This window comes from Sitophilus oryzae, unplaced genomic scaffold (assembly GCF_002938485.1).
Source record: "Sitophilus oryzae breed Bouriz unplaced genomic scaffold, Soryzae_2.0 scaffold_488_pilon_pilon, whole genome shotgun sequence".
Lineage (NCBI taxonomy): Eukaryota > Metazoa > Arthropoda > Insecta > Coleoptera > Curculionidae > Sitophilus > Sitophilus oryzae.
In genome coordinates, this window is record NW_022147071.1 from 1,442,709 (window position 1) to 1,458,560 (window position 15,852).

General features: G+C 34.0%; 3 protein-coding genes across 7 annotated transcripts in view; 1 reads left to right on the plus strand and 2 right to left on the minus strand.

Moving 5' to 3' along the window:
* Positions 1-7,925: 7,925 nt before the first annotated feature.
* Positions 7,926-13,203, plus strand: LOC115886418 (helix-loop-helix protein 13). Of its 4 annotated transcripts, none has more exons than XM_030905549.1 (5): positions 7,926-8,058; positions 9,158-9,291; positions 11,441-11,585; positions 12,312-12,523; positions 13,008-13,203. In XM_030905549.1, exons 1-5 carry the CDS (start codon positions 8,003-8,005, stop codon positions 13,118-13,120), a joined length of 660 nt encoding a protein of 219 aa, XP_030761409.1. In that variant the 5' UTR covers positions 7,926-8,002; the 3' UTR covers positions 13,121-13,203. The 4 variants fall into 4 exon arrangements, with proteins under 4 accessions (XP_030761409.1, XP_030761410.1, XP_030761411.1 ...); XM_030905550.1 differs by having other exon boundaries at positions 12,315-12,523; XM_030905551.1 differs by having other exon boundaries at positions 11,441-11,564.
* Positions 13,204-13,600: 397 nt separating this feature from the next.
* LOC115886428 (vacuolar protein sorting-associated protein VTA1 homolog) lies at positions 13,601-15,047 on the minus strand. The gene is made up of 5 exons (XM_030905569.1): positions 14,870-15,047; positions 14,559-14,787; positions 14,280-14,507; positions 14,015-14,222; positions 13,601-13,953 (listed from the first exon to the last, which is right to left on the minus strand). The coding sequence occupies exons 1-5, from the start codon at positions 14,967-14,969 to the stop codon at positions 13,690-13,692; spliced, it is 1,029 nt and encodes a 342-aa protein (XP_030761429.1). The 5' UTR covers positions 14,970-15,047; the 3' UTR covers positions 13,601-13,689.
* Positions 15,048-15,520: 473 nt separating this feature from the next.
* LOC115886438 (zinc finger protein 510) overlaps positions 15,521-15,852 on the minus strand; it is a 70,382-nt gene continuing 70,050 nt past the window's right edge. For both annotated transcript variants that reach the window (XM_030905587.1, XM_030905586.1), the window contains one exon: positions 15,521-15,812. In XM_030905587.1, coding sequence (XP_030761447.1) covers positions 15,586-15,812 — 227 coding nt within the window. In that variant the 3' untranslated portion in view covers positions 15,521-15,585. The remainder of the gene's footprint in view (positions 15,813-15,852) is intronic.

Sequence of the window (15,852 nt, forward strand, 5' to 3'; positions counted from 1 at the left end):
AATTGTATAATATGAAAATTGTTTGCCAATTAGGTACTACTAGGTATGGGTTTCTTAATAAGAAAACATCGATAGATACGCGGAATATGTTAATACTGACAAAATTTCTTGACATTTTCTTTATTGATAATTGTAAAATAAATACAGGATGAGGTTCCTACGATGTTCTCTATGGGTATCTCGGAAACTACTGGAGATACAGAGTCGGTTAAATGGGGAAAGAATTGCAGTTTTGTGGGGTCATAAATATTCGCCTTTCAGATTTTTGAAAAAGTCCATGGCTTACTAGATATTTCGAAAAAAACAAAAATCACCCCTTAGATGCAATTTTCCCAGTTATCGGGTAATTTCAGTTCTTTTTTATATCTTTAAACTCCTGTGCTTATACTCTTTTTCAACAAAAATCTACTGAGAAATGACTCAATAAAATTATGGCAAATATACCTGTCGATGTATTTCAAAGTATCGATTTTTTCTAAATCGATATTTTGGAGCGTCTCTAATTATTAATAATATTTTCAACCTTGATCTCAGATTTTTAAGTCTGGTACGTTTTTATTGCGGGAAATTATCATTTCGTTTTCTATCAGTACTTTTATGATAGGTGCATTATCTTGCAATAAAATTCCTCGAATTTAAACTATTATCTAAGAAATGCACAGTTTTTTTATAGAGCAAGATGAGTATCATGACTTATTTTATTGTAAAACTTGGAAAATAAGTTTGTTATAATAATGCTTTTATTTATTCACTATTCTAATAAAGAATATGCTTTCCTTCAGAAACTCTCTATCTATATTTATCATTATTACTAATGCTAAAACACTCTATTTGAAAGTCAATTAGAGAAAATAGTATGATTCATTGGCCAGCGATGTAAATATTTGTGATCAGGTAAAATTGATGAAAAAGGAGGCTTAACTTGCCGGCGCGCGGCAGGTCAGTCAGTAGTTGATAGGCCGGTCGGCTGTGTAGTGTTGTGTTTTGTCACAGAGCTGACAAATGGGGGTTGCGAGTCTTTTGACTAACATAGTTGCAAGTCGTTTGACTGTAAGCCAACGGGGTCGTTTGACCACAGGAAGAAAACCTCTTGTGACGTCCTGCCTTCGAGTTGGTCTTGAGAGTTTGAGGTCTCCATAATGTCTTCTCGATTTGACGATGCGGCGTTGGGGTAGTGAGCTACCCCAATTAGCTTATTCGATTGGGATGCGAATCTGTTTAGCGGCAGAATTGCGTCCGGGGGAAGCCCCTATACTATTTCAGATGACACTAGCTAGTTGTTGAAGATTATCAACCAATAGATCCGAATAATATTTAAATTAGATGGAAAATATGGAATGGGATGTGCTGCTGGATCTGTGTCTATGAAAGGAATGCGGACAAAAAACATTTAAATAAACAGCAATATATTTTATACGTCGACTTGACGAGTACGTCACCGCAAATCGCTCCGCCCACTTAGCCATTGGCTACTAAATGAATTTTCAGGTTTTTATTGATGGGACGCGTCGTCTAATTTTTTACGAAAAACATCGAGAGAATATCGTTTCCCCTCTCACGGATACCCCGTAGCCACAGAACGGACAGACGTACTGTACATATATTTTGCTAAGTAACTACTTTCAGTAGCGTAACTGATATTTTTGTTATTAACCAATATTATAACTTCTCTATTTTTAATAAAAATTTTATAATAAAAATATTGAAATTTCCAAAACATTTGACATATCTTTCAAGATATTTTTCAAAACCCAATCCTCAGTATAGTTTAACAAGCTGCTTGATAGTATTACAACGTAATAAATGCTAAATAATAATAGATAGAACATTTCTATCAATCACTGGTATAATTTCTCCTATTTGTATTTTTTTCAAATACCCTACCCTCCATATCCCACCAGATCCCTTTAATTGATTTAAATAAACTCGTTCTCATCAAAACCTTAATCGCCATGAGAAATAAAAACATCACCACCACCGATCGACCACCCATCAAACCAAACAAACCGCAGGGCCAGAAAAAAAATCGGCTTAAAAACCCCCGAAAAGCGGGGATTAACGGGCGAATAAAGAGTTTGAGCGCCCTCTACGGTCGAGACTGAGAGCGAAATAAATAATTTAAAGGCCGAGGAACGACCGCGAAAAACAAATCCAGTTGGCTTATCTTTCCGAACAATTGAACGGGGAATTTTCCGATTCGGTTGTGGACGCGTGCGTCGAGTGCGTTGCGTCGCGTCGGTCTATGTGGCACCGGCTTAAAAATTGACACGGATGGTCCGCACCAAAATTAAACGTTTTAGATCTATACTAATATATAAAATCCTTAAGTGACTGACATACTGATTAATCACGATCCTGCTCAAACCACTCAACGTAAGAAGCTCAATTTTGGTATACAGGTTGATTCTAGGGTGTAGAGGTTCGATAAGAAGGGATTTCTCGAAATTCCAGTTCCAAGGGGGTGGTGAAACCACCCCTCAAATATTACAATATTTTTTATTTAAAAAACGGCCAAGTTTCCGAAAAAACGCTTAAACACGTATATTTTATTTTGTTGTTTTACATATTTTAAGATTTTTTAAAAATGTATACAGGGTGTTTCGAAAAATCTGGTCATTGATTAATCACGATCCTGCTTAAAGCGCTTGTCGTAAAAAGCTGATTTTTGAAAAACGGATTGACTTTAGGGTGTAGAGGTTCGATAAGAAGGGATTTTTCGAAACTCGAATTCTAAGGGGGTGAAACCACCCTTCAAATATTAGAATATTTTTTATTTAAGAACCGGTGAGTTTTTCGGAAAAACTCTTAAACACGTATATTTTATTTTGGTGTTTTACATATTTTAAGATTTTTTAAAAATTTATACAGGGTGTTTCATAAAATATGACCATTGAGTAATTACGATTCTGCTTAAACTGCTTGACGTTTAAAGCTGGTTTTTGGCAAACGGATTGACTGTGGGGTGTAGAGGTTCGATAAGGAGGTGTTTCTCAAATCTCAAATTCCAAAAGGGTGAAAACGCCCCTCAAATAGTATTACAATATTTGCTGTTTAAAAAACGGTTAGTCTTTCGGGAAAACGCTTGGACACGCATAATTTATTTTGTTTTTTTACATATTTTGAAATTTTTTAAAAAAATCATACAGGGTGTTCCAAAAAGTTGGGTAATTGATTAACCACGATTCTGCTTAAACTGCTTGACGTAAAAAGCTTATTTTTGGCAAACGGATTTTTCGAAAGTCAAATTCCAACGAGGAAACTACCCCTCAAATATAACCAAGTTATATAATAATATCGCCATATTGTTTTTTTTCATGTTGACATACATGGGCGCCGGAAGAATGAAATTTAGGAGGGGGGGCAAGGTAAAAATGAATAAAAAATTGACATTTTTGGTAATTTTTGGGAAAACTGGAAATCGTCCGATTTTCACCAAAATTGGTATACACCCTATTTTGAAGTCGTAGATTACGTATCTGAACTTTTTTCTTGGCGGTCTCTTACTGTTTTTCAGAAAAACGGAAAATAATTTCAATATCGAATTTTTCTTAATTTCTCATATTTTTAAGGTTTTCTAGCACATATTTTGTTAGGTATTCAATAATCAATAATGTTTTTGCTATTTTCTGTTACTTTTTTAACCAATTCTATGCATAATAGAGGAAAATTTGCTAAAATAAATTTGTAAACAATCTGAAAATGTTAGATTATAGCTTTTTTCGGGTTCTTGTTATTACTGATTCTGAACCGTCCAAGAACTCTGCAGCGCATGCGCAAATGAAATAATGTCTTCATATTTCCTTCTGCGCATTCGCATCACAGTTCTAGGACGGTTCAGAATTGGTAATAAGAGAAACCCGAAGTAAGTTTATTTGTTTCTGGCATTTAAAGCAACGTTGCCAATGCTAAACAAAAAAAGGCGGTCGCCAGAAGAACGGCTCCTTTCCATAACTGCTATTTTACCAACGAGATCTGACTATTTATACCGACGAAGTTGCACGAAAGAGTTTTGATTGCATTGGTTACAACTTCCATGCAGAGGGTGTTAATCTTTTGTTGTTATATTATTAGATTAACTAAAAAAAGATTAACCCCCTCCGCAAAGAAGTTAAAACCAATGCAATCAAAACTCTTCCGCGTAATTTTGTGGATATAGGTGTATATTTAATTATTGTCGATCTCATAATAGGTAATTTATTTAAAATCCGTAATCACCCGAAAAAATAGAAGATATGGCAACGTTGTAAATTTTAAAATTTCTAGATTAGGTCTAGAATATATTTGTCCCTCTTATTACATAGGAGAGAGAAAGAAGGATATATCAAATGTCAAACTTCTATCTGGTCTCAATTTTCTGTGCTATTTTGTTAAGAAAAGTGTTTTTCAGTAAAATGTTGGACACTTTTCTATCCCCAATCAAGTGTGGCTTTTAGATAAACTATAATATAATGAAAATATAGTGAAATTATTACTTTATAGGGCCGAAATAAAGAAAAATTCAATGTTGAAATAATTTTCCGTTTTTCTGAAAAACGGTAAGAGACCGCCAAGAAAAAAATAGATTCGTAATCTACGACCTCAAAATAGTGTGTATACCAATTTTGGTGAAAATCGGACGATTTCCAGTTTTCCCAATAATTACCACATTTTTTATTATTTTACAGGTAACACCTAACAATTTCATAATAATGATTATTTTTTTTATAGATGGATGTAAGAAGATAGCTTTTATTTTTATTGTTTCAGTGATCCAGGGGGGGGGCAAATGCCCCCTCTTGCCCCCCCCCTGTCCGGCGCCCATGTTGACATAAATGTGTGAAAATTTTATCCAGTTTGTATGTTAATGGAAATTCTCTCTTTGCTTTATCATCACCATTATACAAATGATTAATTCGACTCGAACGAAGTCGTGGGTATACACGCTAGTAATGTGCTAGTAATATATATAAAGATGAAAGTATCTGTTGTAGCGGATAGGCTACGACCTCGAACCCTAAGGACCGATCGCCACCGAAACCATGTTTGACAAATGTAAGTGGGTGCTCTCGTTGGCCGCACGCGGCCGAAGAGTCAGGCGCACGGCCCGGGGCTAAATCACAGGCTGCGAGCGTCGTCACGACCGTAGCGACACGCGGCCAGCGACAACGACACACCCCCAAAGGGCCAATTTACATGGGATGGGGTGATTTCCGGGTCGGTGAATGGGGTGCGAGGAAGTGTGAACGGAGTCGGTAGAATGTTGTTTTGGTTTAGGTTGGCGGAGCGGAATTAAATGAAACGTCTGTTAAGGTGTCAATTGGTTGCTAGAGATCATATATAAATGTCTTTTTTATTTCCTTCTATCCCTTATTGGTGAGCACCCAAAGTAGAAGGTCTTTATTTTCTTTGCCTAATTTGTTCAGCTTCTCTAGGCATTCTTTGACCAACTTCGAATTGATGGTTACTGAGTTGATAGCTCTTAAGGCTGCTTGACTATTGGATAAGATGGCTATTTCCTGTTTCCGATAGTTTATATCTTTGCGGATAGTTCCTTTATCACGGGTTACGTAGATAATATTTAAATTAAACTCACAAGATCGCAATAATAACATCGAAAACGAACGCTTTAAACAATTTTCGGTGTTTTTCCAATGAGGGCGTTTTTTATTGATAAAGATTTTCTAATATTTGAAAATTTTGATTTTGACAAGGAAAAATCTGTCTTGTTCTGGGTTATTCTTAGCAATAGCTGGTAAAGCTCCATGAAATCTCCAAAACAATTATACGTTTTTAGTGAGAAACCAAACATTTCAATCTAAATTTAGTTCCTTTTATCTGTGTTTGCTAAATAAACCCAAGAGCCTCCATAAAAGCTCAGTTCTTTAGCACAGGCTGACTATGTAGGCCAGTTTGCGCAGTTTAACCTATACCACTGCCTATCGCATACACACGTAGTGGTATAGCAGAGTGAACTGAATGACGCACCCACTAATAGTTTCAGAACTTTTTTTACAGTGAAAATGGCTTCCGGGGATACAATTGTGTCTTACATTCTGCTCGCTTGTGCAATATTTTTTTTTATTCCCTTATATAATATAGTACCAAAAAGCTACACCTTTTGGTACCTAAATAAACGGAAATATCGATATAACATAGAAACAGGCATTTAAAAATGGGAAAAACGATATAAACTCGGATATAAAAGTCCATGCGTAATTTCAATTAAAAAAAAACGGTTTCCTGAACATTTATCATTTCTGGATACTCATCGTTTTTCCCATGTGCTCCTCAATTGTTATATTTACTGTTACATAAAATTTAGTAAAAACTCTAAAAAACTTGTCAATAGCAGAAGAAGTTGTATGCACGTATTTTTATTACCTGACGATAAAATTTGGACTTTCCAGGTAGGTAGTTAAAGTTAAATACAAACATCTAAAAAGTAAAACATATTTAAAAAAATGCAAATATCTTAAATAATAATTTAATATGCACTTTGCAAACCGGTAAATACTGCAAAATCCAAAACATAATAGTAAAGTATCTACTACTACTCTAAAATATCTACTAAAATAATAAACTAATTGTTAAAAATAAATATTTTGGGCACATTCCGAGTAAAATCTTTTCTTAATTTATATACATATATTTTGAAAACAATTTATTCATAGTTAGGTTTCCATAATTATAATATACTTAATATGTCTAATACTTTAATTATTATATACTTAATATCCTATACTATATAAACACATACCTTCCTTCATCTTTTGGGCACCTAAAGAACGATATATTGTCTGTCATTCTACTTTCACAACCATCCACTGCACAAATATTTCTAGTAGACATTTTATTCACAATTCGAACAAAACAACTAAAACACTATTTTTGGTTCACCCTATGCGTCGGGCCGAAAACAAAACTAAAATAAACTTGGAACGCTGTGTACACGTCGAGCAACGGATGTAGACTGACCCAAGTCTACAAAACAGGCGGGGAACGGCGGGAGGAATTTTGATTCGGGCGAAGAGTGGGTCAACTGATATATTTTATATTCTTTAAACTGTGCTTTCGGGCTCCAAAGTTTGTGCGGAGTAAATTCAGGCAAGGTCTGATTTCGCCAGATGAGGTCGAGAAGTTCCCAGATATGTGTCAATATGTCTGCACAAATCAGATTTGTCTGTGCGAAAAAAACTGAGCGTCTGTGGTGACCTTAAGGAAACTGTAATGTCAAACTTCCATACTTTCATGGCATTTAATATAAAATTTACGTGCGATGCACAGAGGAGTGTTTTAAGTCAAAACATGGCCAATAATATTTTGTAGCTGTTTTCACATTAATATGTCGTAAAAACTGATTTAGAGGCATAAGACCGATAAAATTTTAATAATCAAAAATCAAAAGGTTTTGTTGTTATCTCTATATGTATAATAATTTGATTCTTCAAGACCTCTCCTGCCTCTTCAGCCTAATATTTTTTAGAACATTTTAACACCTCGTATATGACTCCCCAATCGACCACCCTAAAATAATTTCCCCCCCAAACCACTCATTTCCACTCACTCCTGCATTTGATGGTTCTTTTGAGAACTGTCGGCGTTTTTCCAAACCTGTCACCAACAGCAAACCCCCTTAAATCGACTTTTCAACTCGAAAATCGTCCACCCCTACTATGGCCGACCAAAATCGCCCTATTTTGTACTCTCGACCAATAGAAATCCAGCATTTCGAAAGCAATTTCAAAACGAATTTCCATTGGTCCGACAATGAGGGTTGAACCGCCCTTAGCTGGGATAAATCGATTTTCCAACAAGACACCCTTATTTTAAAAGGAATTAGGGGTTAATTTTGGTTGCTGTGATAGTATTAAGGATAATATATCTTGTAACCGGATATAAATTGACATCCCCCGGGATTTAAATCAGTTTGCTATTTGATACTGGTGTCGTTAAGTGATTTCCTGTGATTGTGTGAATAGTATTGTGTGATTCTTTGTTTACTAATAGACTTTGAATATATTATATGATAAATATGAGCAGAGGACAGTTACCAGATTCTTCGAGTTCACCACCAATGAAGTATGTACTTTTTTGTCATGTTTAAGATAGTATTTTATTTATTCTTATCATTTTATCTTTTGGACATGTAATAAAATAGAACTAGTTTTTTAAAACGTTTCAATTTTTCACCTGTATTAAACCAAGAGCAGTTAAAAAGAATCAAACTGTATTTCATACATCGATTTGTCCTCAAATATAAATTAAAAAATTATACAATTTAACCAAGAGCTCCTACAGTGTTAAAAACTAAGTTTAAATGATCTTTTTAAAGATATGACATTATCAATAGTGGGACATTATTCATATTTTTATAATTTGCCATTTGTGCAATACACAGCCAGGGAAGTTAGTGTTTTCTATCAAGTTATTGTATCTATTTATTCTCCCTAAAATAAGATTTTTCTTATAATAATTTTAAATTTGTACATAGTAGAATATTTAGACTATCTGGTTACAGGCATTAGTGCTACATAAATCTTTCTTTGTATTTTTTGAGCCACAAGTAGGATTCTTTCAGCAACAGTGAACATACAGAAACTTAAAGATATATTATCAATATTTATAGTTAAAATTACTTTTAAAATACTACAATTTCCATTCTAGTATTTATATAATTATTAAAAGTTTGTGTATCTGTTACGCTCAATAGTCGAATTCGGGCAATGCCCGAAAAAAATACGCAAATCTAGTTTTGAGCAAGGAATATTTCCCAAACCCGAAAAACCTGCTAACCAATGAATTAACACCCTCCAAATAACCACGCTAACCAACTTGCCAAATAACTAAACCAATCCAACCAAAAAGAGTGAAACCAATGCAATCAAATCACACTATAAGAAAAAAAAATTAATGGAATAAAAATAAGTTTTCGGGTTTGGGTAATATTCCTTGCTCAAAACTAGATTTGTGTATTTTTCTCGGGTATTGCCCGAATTCGACTATTGAGCGTAATATATCCACTAGTGATGACCCAAACACTTTGGACTCAATCTTAAGGCATTGTCTTTTTTTAAATTTATCGTAGAAGATATTATGTTGTATTATAAAGTTTTATTGAGAAACATATTGAAGAAACATATGTATTATTTTATCACTAATATTATTTATCTCTTTTCAGTATACAGTATGGTTATAATACTGGAGATTTATCTGAGGATGAAGTGTCAGATCTACCAAGTTGCGTGTTTGCTAGCAGATCATCAAATTCCAGCCTTCAGCATCATTATTTAACTTCTCTGCATCAAAACACAGGTAAGAATTAATGAGTAATACAACTAAACTACAGTTCATACCAAACAAACTTTTAGTCACGTGATTAAACTTGACCGGCACAGCGTTGCCAACTTTTATATATTTTCTTTTAATCAAAAAATCGTGCCCTCAAGTTTAATTGATATCAAGTATAGGTATATTTGTGTTTACACGTCAAATTTTATTCGCTAGTAGACCTGTGATAAATTTTAGTTGCTAACTGATTATTCTTTTTTTTTTTTTTTTTTGGGAAAGAGAATCTTGCGTAAGACACCCAGCACTAATAACAGTAAACTACTGTCCTTAGTGCCGGGTAGTGCCGGATTCTTACCGGCTAAAAAAAAACCACACTTCCCTAACGCTGATCATGGTGGAAACCGCTTCCGCATTACTTCGCCATGATAGCTGTCTGTTTACTGTCTTCTTATATCATTTTCCTTTTCCTCTAATATTTGTGTTAGTATCCCTGCAGTTAGTTTCCACATTTCCTCTGTCCCAGTGAGGTATTTCATCATATTTTCCGCATTGAAAACTGAGCCGGTATGAGTTTTATAATCATTACGAATGTAGTCCCATCTCGTACATCTAAACAGTGTATGTTCTGCGTCATCACTATTTCCACAGTAGTTGCAACTATCTGAGTCCCGTTTCTTTCTTTCCGTTAGATACTTCATAAAGCAACCATGTCCCGATAGAGCTTGCGTGACAAAGTAATCAGTCTCTCCGCATGGCCTGGACACAGCTTAAGTAAAAACTGTTATTATGTTACTTATTCTGTAAGCTGTGGCCTGGATATCCATTGCCTAATATCAGGAATCAAATTATATGTCCATCTTCCTTTTGTTCCTCTCACCCATCTTTCCTGCCACTTGTCGAGTAGGTCCCCTCTTGCGATTTGCTTCTGTACTCCATTGTAAATTTCCTTCCTTTCCTCTATTAATAGGTCTATGGGTCCTACTGCCTCTGTAGAGATTGTTCTGTAGGCACTAGCAATTCTGATGGAAGTAAGTCTTTGGATCCCCGCGAGTTTTTTTGTTCTGCTGTTATTGGAGCTATGTTGGAGCTATTATTATTATTATAGTAAATATAGTAATAGAAAATATTAGACCAGTGTTTATAAGATCAAATTTGATTATCAAAATATACTACTTTCATAAATAAATAAGTAAATGCCTTTATTGTCAAAAAATATAAGTCATTTACGGCGTAGAAAGCCTTGTCTAGTAAATAAGATTTCAATGCTTTGCGAAATGAAGAAAATTATGTTATGGATTTGATTTCAAATGGCAGGTGATTGTGGATTTTTTTTCGAGTTGTATAATATTGAACTTTTAACAAACTTGAGCGTAGGGTAGGTAGATAAAGATCTTGCTCCGCGTTCCTGTGTGGATAAGTGTGATATGGCCTTTGTTGAGAAGCTGATACATTTTAGAATGAGTGGGAGGGGGGTTAATCACTTCGACCTTACAGATCCATTGTGTCCCTTAGAATTTAGAATGTAAAAAGCTGATATATGCTTACGTATTAGGCAGACAGATTCAAATATAAATAAGGAAGGAAGAGTTAATATTTTTAATTTTTTAAAAAAGGCCTGGCAATGAGTTCTGCTGTTTAGACCCAGTGAATATCGAACAGCTCTCTTCTGGAGCTTGAAAAGAAAATAAATAATTTTTGGTATTAAATTTTAGTAGAAGTACCTAATTTTCAACTCCACTCTTGTAGGTTGAGTTGGAAAATATTTATACTAAAATTTATGTAAGGGTGGGGAAAGTTTTTATCCTTCCCGTACTTTTTCTCGACTTTTCTGAAAGCTAAATGTTAAAGCACTTAGAAAAATATAGACACCCAAAATCTCATTCAAATCGGAATAACGGTTCTTAAAATATCTGAAAAAATGTGTTTATTTTTTTAAAGTTTGATGCCCTCTAGCGGACAAACGAAGCAATTTTGTATAGAGATAAATTGTGTCCAATGAACTTATTTTGATTCCAACAATACGTAGTAGTTCTATGTCCACGGAATATTGGGACACCCTGTATATTAACCACGGGACTGAAGGATAAAACACTATATTATCTTTTAAATTGGAGATTCTTTGTTCTGCAGTCATTTTCAAGTCAGATTTTTAAAATCTGGATTTTTTTTCCAGAAAACGGTCCCTGTGGTTCAACTGGAGGTGGCCTGGGTTCCAGTCCGTCGGACTACTTCGGCTCTTCGCCCTACAGAGTCCAGCGGCACGCGGCCAACATCAGGGAAAGGAAAAGGATGCTGAGGTCTGCTATTGGACCCACCGGGTACTCTGTCTTGCTCGATTTCTTTTTAGTTTCGTTCCTTCCGATTTTTGTTCTATGTGTTTTTGTAAGTAGTGATTTTATTTTATTTTTTTCTTATGTTTTATTCTTATTAGTTTAATTTAAGCATGTTTTAAACATACTTTTTGTAATATCAATGGTTCTCTTAAATACGTAAGACCCCGTATTTTACTAAAACGTCAGTGTTTTACAATATGTCTAGTCTTTTTGCAAAATGCCAAGTTACGACATATACATATTTCTTTACCTCACAGAGAACATGTAATTATATGTTCTCTGTGTTTACATTTATCGTGGCTGTTGTGTGGGTATATACAGGGTTGTCCGAACTGTATTCCGGAAACTTCGGCAGCATATTCTGCACATTAAAATAAGTAACAAAGTTCGTATAAATGTGTGTCCTAAAATGCTTAGTTTCGGAGATACAGGGTGTAGAAAGTTCATTTTTATTTCGATTTTTTCCAAATAATTTCTGAAGTAACGTCAACATTTCGATGAAAATTGGTATCTGGGAGTTTTTTTGACTGAGAAATTTGATTTTGATGTCAATATGACTCCTACTAGTAGAGGGCGCCTACAGTTCGGACCACCCTGTTTACCTCTGTGCCTGTGCCCTTTAAGACCACTTGCCACTACAAAAAAAAACCTTTTTTAACTTGAACATTTGTGTGATACCTTTCTTATTTCCTAATTTCCATGGGTTTACAGCAGTATCAACTCCGCTTTCGACGAGTTAAGAATGCACGTGCCCACGTTCCCGTACGAAAAGCGTCTGTCAAAAATCGACACACTCCGACTAGCCATAGCATACATCGCCCTGTTGCGCGAAGTACTGACAGCTGATTGCGATCCATTGACGTACGTGGAGAGATGCCTGCGGGGCGAAATCAAGGCGGATAGGGCTAATTGGAACACTAGCGGTGAGTTATATTTTTTATACAGGGTGTCCCAGAAACAAGTGCATGTATTTTACCTGGTCGTATATTTATTCGGCCTCAGATACACGACGTCTATGAGGTTTTTTTAGTTTTAAGTTAAAAAACATAATTTCTTGATAATATGGCGGTAATTAATGGCAACATAGGTAGTAGATTAAATTTACATGAAAGAAAATCCAGAAGAGGTCCAGTGGTTCTCAAAGTTTAAGCAAAAAAGCATTTCTTGTTTAAATTTTCAAAGCAAAATAACTCGGTTATTTTGGACTTACTGGAAAAACGGTAAGGAAAAAAATGCTTCCTTTGACCAGATCTACCACCCTTTAAAATACTTGCACTTATTTCTGGGACACCCTGTATAGAACCCCAATACAAAATTTGGTAGTTTCAAAATTTGGAAGCAAAAAGGGATTTTATATTTCTCTATTTTTTAATACACATTATACATGTATAATATTTATTGTTTTAGATTTAACAGCGAGATTGTCTTGGATAAATTGGGAAAACCTAGGAGTTACACCTGGAAGAAGAAGTACATTAACTTCACTAGCTTTAAGTACCACAGATAATGTAAATAATTAAATATTATAGTTAAGTATGTATAATTATTTAAACTAAATGCCAGAACTCGTGCAATAGTATCAATATCGCATTATAATGATATAGATGTTAAAAATAATTGTTAATATTTTTATAAAAAAAAAATAAAGAAAAAATGAATAAAATTAGATTTTATTTTAAAGTGTTTTAATGTTTATTTTTTGTTAGTTTCAGTCAATGTAAAAATAATTAAAATCTATTTAACTCTAATTAACTAAACAGGTTTTTTCATTAATGTTCTGATATTTTTTTGAATAAATACATAAAGCAAAAAACGAAATGCGAAATTAAAATATTTATTAAATACAAAATAACCAACGTTACAAAATACTCTTATAAACTACTCCTACTCAACTTTTTAGTAATTATAAATGAAACAAACAATTATCATAAATATAATAGTTAAAAAAAACTTTTTAGAAAAGTAATATTAAGAAGAAAAAAAAAGCATGTGCAAGTCTTGTAACTATATTATTTTTTTACTATTAAAGAACTTTAAATAAACAAAACTTAAGATTTTAACTTATATATCACACAATATATTACATTTTTTATTCTCTACCAAACTTTAACAAATTCAAAGCTTTTTGTAAGTTTTCAACAGCTGTTTTGACATCGTCATAGTTCAAAGCGCTGGTAGCAAACTTGCTGTATTTCTGTGCTTTGTGGATCTGTTCGGATGTCAGTGACACCTGAGGACCACTGCTGTCACTTGTCGGTGGTAAATTATAAGTGCTTGGTTGAGGTAAAGGCTGTGGAGTGCTTGGAACCACAGGAGTTACAGAACCTGGATTCTGTGGTATGCTTGGACTAACCTAAAACAATAATGCTGAGTTAATAAAGAAACTAAATGAGGTATTATTTTTCTAAATTTACCGGGGAATATTTTGGGAATTGGAAACCAGATTCTTGTCCATTTTGATTGGGAAAGCTAGACCAATCAGGTATGTTTGATGGAGTTCCACTGTCTGAAGCTCCTGGAGTGACATTTCCAAAAGCATTTAATTGTTTTAAATCATCTTCTTCTTCTTGTCTACGTCTTCTCTCTTCTTCTTCCTGATTGCGACGTTTTTCTTCTAAAAGCCTGAAAAATATGCATACTTGTTTACTATAAAGTTTCAAAAATTTACAGATAGTTTACCTTTGTTGTTCTTCTTCCGGTAATTCGCTAATATGCACCAACTTATCCTGATCAGACCCAGAATTAGGGGGTCCTGGAAGAGGTCTCTCTCCACTCTTAAGACAATTATGAATGTATGCTGCCTTCCATTTGGCGTATTTTTGTTTTTCATGAAAGTCCTCGGACAAACCGAACTGTTCCAATACATCAAATAGCATTCCTGCTGTGTAAAATGTCTTCACAGTATTTCTAAAAAAATACCAGTAAAAAAAAATATTTTTAAAATATTCTTATATGTACTTATTGAAAATCTCTTCGGCATCCTGTTTTTCAGCATGTGCAAACATTTGTAAAGCATACTCTTCTATAATTGCTTGTGCAGCTGTGTCATTCCGTATCCCATCATTGTCTTTATTTTCCTTTTTAGTAGTCTCTAACCAGCTCAAAATCTCACCTAACAAAACTGTTGTTTCTGGTGATTTCTTATCTGGGACCATTTTTAAAGCTAAACGACAGGCTGCCATGCGTGCTAAAATATAATTAATAAGATTACCTTCAGTAAATAATCAAATATCTTAGTAATAAAGATAATTTAAGTTTCTACGACGTACCCCAATAAGCAACAACAAGATTTCGAGCATCATGTTCATCAGCAAGCTTCATCAAATGAGCCACGGGTTTAATTTCTGCAGGAACTGGAGAAAATCCCATTTTTGAGAACAATTTTGCACAAAAAAACACTAAAATAATTTTTAATTGATGTCTATTTTTGTTAAATGACAAACAACACAGCTGATTTTAATAGTCTGAAGTTAGTCAGCGACTTTGGTTTCTTAGTGACAGAATCTGATCGGCCGGATAGCTGTGGCAGCTGTGGTCTTTCTTCTTCTTCTTTTCTTGATTGGTTTTACGGCCTAAGCTGCCAGGACTATACGGCCCTCTAGTCAATAAAACAATTTACTACTACTAAAACTAAAAAGAAGAAAATAATGATATGCAACCAGTAAAACACATGAATTTTAAATTTTATCCATTTCAAATATTAGTAATTTATTCAATATTTTTAAAAATCCTTATGTATTTTTATCTCTACACTAAATAATTTTTATATATAGAGTAACAAAATAGCAAATAAAACAAGAATTCAATAAATTCCTTTATATTTATTAAAATTGTAATATACAAAAGGTTTTTTCTTACTTTTAAGTTACGTATAAAAAAAAAATAAATAAATGTATATAATAAATTAATATAAAATCTAATATAATATCACAGTTTGAGGTTACTTCAGGTCGATATAATACTATATAATAGAACATTAATGAAATCAAGATGAATGTTCTGGAGTTGTTACAGATTCTTTTGTAGAGCTTCTCGCATCTTTTAAAATACATTTTTTGTAATGCGTTCTCATGTTGCTGCTTTGCGAAAAGGCTAGCCCGCAATTTTCACAAGTGTAGGGCTTCAGTCCCGTGTGAAAATTCATGTGAGTTTTCAGGTGATGCTTTTTGGTGAAGCTTTTTGGACAGAGAGTGCAAGCGTAAGGTTTGACTCCTGGAACAAAAAAATAAGGTAAATTTGAATGTCCTATTTT